The sequence below is a fragment of the Chiloscyllium plagiosum genome, chromosome 27, assembly GCF_004010195.1.
Source record: "Chiloscyllium plagiosum isolate BGI_BamShark_2017 chromosome 27, ASM401019v2, whole genome shotgun sequence".
Lineage (NCBI taxonomy): Eukaryota > Metazoa > Chordata > Chondrichthyes > Orectolobiformes > Hemiscylliidae > Chiloscyllium > Chiloscyllium plagiosum.
Genome location: NC_057736.1, coordinates 13886998 through 13895426, shown reverse-complemented (window position 1 = coordinate 13895426; position 8429 = coordinate 13886998). Strand labels below are relative to the sequence as shown.

At 41.2% G+C, this 8429-nt stretch overlaps 1 protein-coding gene across 2 annotated transcripts in view; it reads right to left on the bottom strand.

Moving 5' to 3' along the window:
- Window positions 1-8429, bottom strand: part of LOC122563564 (synaptotagmin-like protein 2) — an 86292-nt gene that overhangs the window by 39840 nt on the left and 38023 nt on the right. For both annotated transcript variants that reach the window (XM_043717459.1, XM_043717458.1), the window contains 2 exons: window positions 6699-6735; window positions 6014-6069 (listed from right to left, as the gene is read on the bottom strand). In XM_043717459.1, coding sequence (XP_043573394.1) covers window positions 6014-6069; window positions 6699-6735 — 93 coding nt within the window. The remainder of the gene's footprint in view (window positions 1-6013; window positions 6070-6698; window positions 6736-8429) is intronic.

Genomic DNA, 8429 nt, shown 5'->3' with positions numbered 1-8429 from the left:
CAGGTAGCTGTGGGAGTCGGTGGGTTTGTAAAAAAATGTCAGTGTCAAGTCGGTCGTCATTCATGGAGATGGAGAGGTCCAGGAAGGGGAGGGAGGTGTCAGAGATGGTCCAGGTAAATTTGAGGTCAGGGTGGAACATGTTGGTGAAGTTGATGAATTGCTCAACCTCCTCGCGGGAGCACGAGGTGGCGCCAATGCAGTCATCAATGTAGCAGAGGAAGAGGTAGGGAGTGGTGCCGGTGTAATTACGAAAGATCAACTGTTCTAATTAAGCCGGTGTAATTACATCTGCAGTCATTGTTTTTACCTAGTGTAAATTGTAGCCCAGTAAAAAATACCAATTTCCAACCAAGATTGAATTGAGTATACTGACAATCTTAAAAGCCAATAACACAATCCAATGCTCTGGGGTATAAGAACAGGGGAATATTGAACAGTTGAGAGGAGAACTGACAAGCCCAGGATGAAAGCAGACTGCCTGAAAAATAGCCCTCTTAAAATGGCACCTTTTTGATCAGTAACCAATGATGAAGAAATTCTTAAGAAAAACAACAGAAGATACAGGAAGATCCGAATAGAAGAATGAAAGCTGCCTGGTTTTGAGATAAGAAATGTTGTTTTGTAAATCTTAACTGGGAGTTTTAGCAGAGTAGTATTATAGAAGGGAAGGTAAAAGAAATTGTAAATAGTGGTTTGTTAATTATTCTGTTATACTTTAAGAAATGAAGTTGTTAATTTTTACTTTCCATAGTTCTTGGTCACTCGAACTTTTGCAGATTACTGCACGGGATAAATATTTTCTGGTTTTAAATTAAGCAGGACAATTTACCCTGTGTCTTAACACCCACCCCCCCTCCCATTTATCTCTCAGCCCCCTTGGGCCCCTACCCCACTACATTCCTGATGAAAGGCTCATGCCCAAAATGTTTACTCTCCTGCTCCTCGGATGCTGACTGATATGTTGTGCTTTTCCAGCACTACACTTTTTGACTATATACAGAACTGCCATGCAGTTTAAAAGATTTGCTTTTTCCATAGAATCTTCACAGCGTTATGAACTCAACCACTGGCAAAATAGAACCAGATTCGAAAATGAAACCTGCTTGAAAGACCACAATTTATTTTTGTAAATTTGGTTACTGTGGCTAGTTGCCAGTCACTGAACATTTTCATACAAGGATGCCAATGTACTTTTAACAACTAAACATAGTTCCTTGTAAGTGGAATTGCAGGCCGATAGGGTGAAAAGTACGTTGGCATGCTTGTCTTCATTGGTTGGAATATGGAGTATGGAGTTGGAACGTCATGTTGCAGCTGTACAGGACATAGCTGAGGCCACTTTTAGAAAACTGCGTACAATTCTGGTCCCCCTTCTATAAGGAGGATGTTATTAAATTTGTAAAAGTGCAGAAAAGATTTATAAAAAATGTTGCTGGAACTGGAGGGTTCAAATTAAGAGGCTGAATAGGATGTGGATTTTTTTTCCTGAAGTTTTGGAGGCTGGAGGGGGTGACCTTATAGACGTTTATAAAATGATGAGCCTGGATAGGGTGAACAGCCAAAGTCTTTTTCTTAGGGTGGGGGAGTGCAGAGTTAGAGAGTATAAATTTAAGAGGTGAGGGGAAAGATTTAAAAAGGACCTGAGAGGTAACATTTTCATGCAGAGGGTGGTGAATGTATGGAATGAGCTACCAGAGGAAGTGGTGGAGATGAGTACAATTACAACATTTAAAAGACATCTGGATGGGCAGATGAATAGGAAATGTTTAGAGGGATATGGGACTGGATTAGGTTAGGATGGTAGTCATGGACGAGTTGGACCGAAGAGTCTGTTTCAGTGTGATTTGACTCTATGACCCATGTTTATTACACAAAAAGAAAAAAAGCCACGTGACAATTTAGAAGGGTTGTAACAAACAGCAAAGAGAAAAATTCAATGTTTTCTTAGCAACATTCTCCAGACACTTAATCCCAGTGAATTATCATTGCTAATTTGATGACGCTGTAAGTTTTACCTTGCAGCAACTTTCCATAGAGTCACCAACTGTGATTCTCTCCATTACGGTCTCTCTGCAAAATACACTGCCACAGGCCTACTCACTGACATTTCCTCACTGAACTCTTAAGGTTCAGGGCTAGTTCCAGCCCTATCTACTGAGTTATAAAATTATACAGCACAGAAACAGGCTCTTCAGCCCACCATGTCTTTGCAACTAAATACCACCAAAAAGGCTAATACCATTTACCTCCACTTGGTAGTCTACCATACTCTGGTATTTCAAGTGCTTGCCTGCATGCTTCTTAAATCTTACAAGAGTACCTACCTCCATCATCCTCTCAGTAGGCATATTCCATATTTTTATCACCCTCGGGGAGAAAACCTTTTTCCTCAGATTCCTTCTGAATCACTCATCCCTCACCTTAAACCTATGCCCTCTGGTCTTACTTGCACATCCAAGTCATTAACAAACAGCAAGGATCCCAGCACCGTTCCCTGTGGTACAGTGCTCATCATAGATTTCTAATCACAAAAATAACTCTCCACCATCAGCTTCTGCCTCCTATTTGCAAGACAATTTTGCCTTGGATCCCATGGGCTCTTACCTTTTGGACCAGCCTATGTCAGAGCTTGTCAAAGCCTTTACTGAAATCCATGTAAACCACATTAACTGTACTAGCCTCATCAACAATCACCTGTTGAAAACACTCAATTAAATTAATGAAACAGGATCTCCCTCCAATAAATTAGTGCCAAATAACCCTGATCAATTCCTGAGGTAAAAACAATGACTGCAGTTGCTGGAAACCAGACCGTTCCCTCCGTGACTACCTGGTCAGGTCCACGCCCCCCTACAACCCACCCTCCCATCCTGGAACTTTCCCATTCCACCACAGGAACTGTAAAACCTGCGCCCACACCTCCTCCCTCACCTCTGTCCAAGGCCCTAAAGGAGCCTTCCACATCCGTCAAAGTTTTACCTGCACATCCACGAATATCATTTATTGTATCCGTTGCTCCCGATGCGGTCTCCTCTACATTGGGGAGACTGGGCGCCTCCTAGCAGAGCGCTTTAGGGAACATCTCCAGGACACCCACACCAATCAACCACACCGCCCCGTGGCCCTGACTTGTCCGGACTTGTCCTACCTGTCTATCTCCTTTTCCACCTATCCACTCCACCCTCTCCTCCCTGACCCATCACCTTCATCCCCTCCCCCACTCACCTATTGTACTCTATGCTACTTTCTCCTCACCCACATCCTCCTCTAGCTTATCTCTCCACCCTTTAGGCTCTCTGCCTTTATTCCTGATGAAGGTCTTTTGCCCGAAACATCGATTTTGCTGCTCCTTGGATGCTGCCTGAACTGCTGTGTTCTTCCAGCACCACTAATCCAGAACCTGATCAATTCCTGCCTTTCCAAGTGTTGATTATCCCTGTCTTTTTTTTTCTAATTCTTATTTTCTAATAATTTCCCCTACAATGAAGTCAGAATAACTGGTCTGTAATTAGCTGGCCTATCCTTGCTGCTCTTGAATAAGGGACCACATTAGCTATCCTCCAGCGAAATGTTAAATATCTATGCCAAGGGCCCAGAAATTTCTTCCCTTGCCTCCCATAGCAGCCTGGGGTACATCTCATTAGGCCCTGGGTATTTATGCACCTTTACGCTTAGTATACTTGGATTATTAAAACAGCTCAAGATTTCTTTCTAGCTAGCATGGCCTGGAGGATGATAAAACGAACTACACTTTTGCTGGTATGGATCTTTTCTTCTAAACTGAATATGCTTCCCACTACCCTTTCTGTGGGTTGTAAAAACTCAAATTAGTGAATACTTCAGGAATCATCTTAGCAGGCAGCTTATTTTGCCATTTAGCTTCAGTCACATGATTTCTGAGAAATGCGGTTTTGACCCACAGCTAGAAAAGAAAAGTCTGAACCTTATAGAAAAATCACTTCCTCAGAAATAAAATCCAAAATCCATTGATGCCGACTTTGGAATCCAAGTTTAATAATAATAACAACAATAATAATAACAAATCATATGAATAATAAAAATACTAATATGATAAAAACATTTGTCATAAATGTTTGCTTCCCTCAAGACCATACCTTCTATTAGTGAAGTGATTTCAACCTAATTGCCAAGATTATTCCTCCCTGCTACTATTTTTCCTACATAAGATGATAAGAACTAGGAGCAGGAGTAGGCCATCTGGCCCTTCGAGCCTGATCCATCACTCATGATGATCATGGCTAATCTTTTCACGGACTCATCTCCACTTAGGCACGTTTTCACCATATCCCTTAATGACTTTATTTTTCAAAAAATGTATCTAGGTTACCTTTAAAAAAAAGAGATTACTATAGCTGTGTCAACTACTTCCCTGGGGAAGGAATTCCATAGATTACCAACCGTCTGGGTGAAGAAGTTCCTGGTCAGTTCAGTTCTAAACCTGCTTCATCTAATCTTGAGTCCTTGCCGTCTTGTCCTGGTTTCACCTACCAATGGAAACATCTTATCTATTTCTATTTGATCAATTCCCTTCATGATTTTATGTTTCTATAAGATCCCCCTCATTCTTCTGAATTCCAATGAATATAATCCAATCTACTCCGTATCTCCTCATAAATGAACCTCCTCAACTCCAGAATCAATCTAGTGAAACTCCTCTGCACCCCCTCTAATGCTAGTACATGCTGCCTTAAGTAAGGAGACCAAATTTGCACACAGTACTCCAGGTATGGCCTCAACAGCACCTTGTACAGCTGTAACATTAACTCTCTGCTTTTGAACTCAACTCCTTCAGCAATTAAGGACAAAATTTAATTTCCCTTCCTAATTACTTGTTGTAGCTGCAGACCAACCTTCTGTGATTCATGCACAGGGACACCCAAGTCCCTTTGCATAGCAGCATGCTGCAACTTTTTACCATTCAAGTAATAATTTATTTCGCTGTTACTCCTACCAAAATGTATGACTTCATATTTACTAAATTGTATTCCATCTGCCCGACCTTTGCCCACTCACTCAATGTATCTTTGTTCCTCTACAAAGTTTGACAGTCCTCTGCACACTTTGCTCTGCCACACATCTTCGTGACATCAGCAAATTTTAAACAATATACACGTGGTCCCCAACTCCAAATCATCTATATAAATTGTAAATAATTGTGGTCCCAACACCGATCCCTGAGGGACACCACTAGTCACTGATTGCCAGCAGAATAGCACTCATTTATCCTCACTCTTTGCTCCCTGTCAGTCTACCTTTTCTATTGATCTTAGAACTAGACATATTTAGCTTCCAATCCTGATTCACCTTACAACCATGTCCCAACAGAGGATATGACATGTAGCCATTAAGTGGAATTTGTTTTTGCAACTCACTCATCTCATTCTTTTTCCTCCCTGCATTTGCATAAAGAATACCTCTTGAGCTGCACATTGTAACTGTCTTACTGCTCTAGTGTTCTACCTATGCAATTCTTATTTCTAAACTTCAGGTTTGCACGTTTTAGTTTATCCATTGCCTGTAGTTTCTTAAACATAATTTCTGAGTGTTACTATACTCCTTTTTAAATTGATATTAAACTATCTTTTACACAAACTTTTCCACCTGAAATGTTCCCCCACTTATTAGTTACAAATCTTTGTAAATGCCCCATTCTCTTGAATCTGGTCCAATGTCTATCATGACGATTGAGTTCCTTCTTGCCTCATACTGGTGCCAGTGTCCCATGAAATGGAATCTCTCCCTCCCCAGCTTCTCTTTCTTTATTCTCTTCCACCATATTCCAGCCCTTTTTTCTCTACCTACTGCACCCCTCATTGCCCTACCTCCTCTGTCCCTCCTTGACTTTTCATTCTATTTCATCCATAGAACTGGAAAAGGAGAGAAGGAAGTACTGCTGGCAAGTGGCTTATGCTCCAATCCAACAAAATCATGTGTGGAATAGTTCAGTTTAGAGAACGTGTACAAGGGTTACAAGTTTTGTTATGTTCATTACCTGTACTGAAATAGTCGGGACCAATATGCTGTCTTCCTCAGTCCGCAACACATCATCTAAAGCATATGGAGCACATATGGGTTACAAAGCAATCAACATGATCATAAAACATGTATAAAGAACACAGAGTGAGTCAGCCAATCTGATTTTGGATTGGTTTAAGGGGATGGGATAACTGGACAACAGATCTGCAATGTATGAAGATTCTTACTTTGCCTTCCCCAATTTGAATGCAGTCTGGCTGACACCAGAATCTGTTATCCTGCTTAGTGTGATGATTTACATTAGTTTCTGGGATTGGAGAGAGAACAGTCGTGAATTCAGATGGTGCCCTGCACCTGCAGTCCCTTTCTCAGTGTGACAAGGCCTAGTGCTTAGAATACAACCAATACCATCCTGACAAGGCCCAGAAAAGCACATCTGACCCCACCACTGCAATGCTTAGTCTTACTTCCTTCTAGGGCTTGGGACCTCCCTTTTGCACCCTTCCACAGGTCTTGGGACTCCCCGCAGAAAAGAATGTGTGTGTGTGTGTGTATATAAGTAATAAATATTAAGAAAACAAATGTTTAGTTTCACACAAGAGCAAAAATCACACATCAACATCTTGGTTCCAACCTCAAAGTTGATCTTCAGTTCTTTATTCCCACACACAACCCTTACTCTGATTCCGGTGTCATCCTACCTGCTTTTTCAGAGATCACGTGGTTATTTTTCGGGGTCTGAAAGAAAACATCCAAGTATTATCCAAGAAAAAAAAACAGTTGTGTTCAAGCAACTTTAATGAACGATAGCTAAAAGCTGAAAATGAATTACCTTCTCAAGAACATACTTTTTAGAATTGTTTTGCTGATATACAATGCAGTTTTTAAACTTATCTATATTTGTGAATCCTTTTGCCCTTCTGCCCTATTTGTTTTTGCATATTCAATAGTTTGTGATGTTTCCCTTTTCCTAAGAAAGTCCATTACTTCATATTTATCAGTGTGACAGTTTATTTGCTACTGAACTGCCATGTGTCTAGCTGCGAGCTTCTAAAATATCTATTCTTAATATTTGGTACTGTCTACAGATTTTGATATTGAATTAAATTTAATAAATCTAGACCAATGTAAATTATGAATCAATGGATGAAACATTCATCCATGTAGAAAACCCATTCTTTACCTTCATCCAAACTGGATAACTATCCTTTACACTACCTCTCTGCTTTCTATTTTTTAGCCAATTTTTCATCCAGTCAACTATTGTTCAACTAAATCCACAAGTGGCGGCATGGAGCCTCAGTGGTCAGCACTGCTGCCTCAGTGCCAGGGATCTGGATGAGATTCCAGCCTCAAGCGACTGTTGGTGTGGAGTTTGCATGTTCTCCCCGTATCTGCATAGGTTTCCTCTGGGTGTTCCAGTTTCCTCCCTCAATTCAGAGATGTGCAGATTAGGTGAATTGACCATGCTAAATTGCCCCACAGTGTTCAGAGATGTGTGGGTTAGGTGCATTAGTCGGGGAAATGGGTCTGGGTGAGTTACTCTTCGGAGGGTCAGTGTAGGCTTGCTGGGCAAAATGGTCTGTTTCCATACTGTAGAGATTCTGTTCCAAGTTGTGCTATCCTCTCATGAGCTTAATATATGGTACATAATCAAAGACATTTTGAAATTTTTAGGAGAACAGCTGCAACTTCTCCAATCTCTTTTTGTAACTGAAGTCTCTTATCCATGCAACTTTACTGCACCTTCTCTAAGCTATCTCCAGATCCCTCTTAAAATGAGTTACTAGAATTGAATGCAATACTCTTGTTGAAATCTTTGAGGAGAAAGTGAGGTCTGCAGATGCTGGAGATCAGAGATGGAAATGTGTTGCTGGAAAAGCGCAGCAGGTCAGGCAGCATCTAGGGAACAGAAGAATCGACGTTTCGGGCATTAGCCCTTCTTCAGGAATGAGGAAAGTTGGTCCAGCAGGCTAAGATAAAAGATAGGGAGGAGGGACTTGGGGGAGGGGCGTCGGAAATGTGATAGGTGGAAAGAGGTCAAGGTGAGGGTGATAGGTCAGACTGGGGTGGGGCGGAGAGGTCGGGGAAGAGGATTGCAGGTTAGGAAGGCGGTGCTGAATTTGATGGATTCTGTTTGAGAATGTGGCTGAAGAGCTTCTATGCAGTTTAGATTATTATGCTGCACTTTGTTCTGTTTAAATACTTAATTTACTTATTTCATCAGCTTCAGAGGAAGGGGGACTTCCTGTTTTTGTCTACATCTCGGTCAGTCTAGGTTATGGGGTGTTAACAACAGGTGGTAAGTGTTTATTACTTGGGCTATTTTACAATGAACAGGGCTTGTTTTGTATCTGTTGTGTTGTGTTCCTCTTTGATCTGGAGTTCTTGCCACCAGTCTGCATTTTTAAATATTTTCATAACTATTCTTG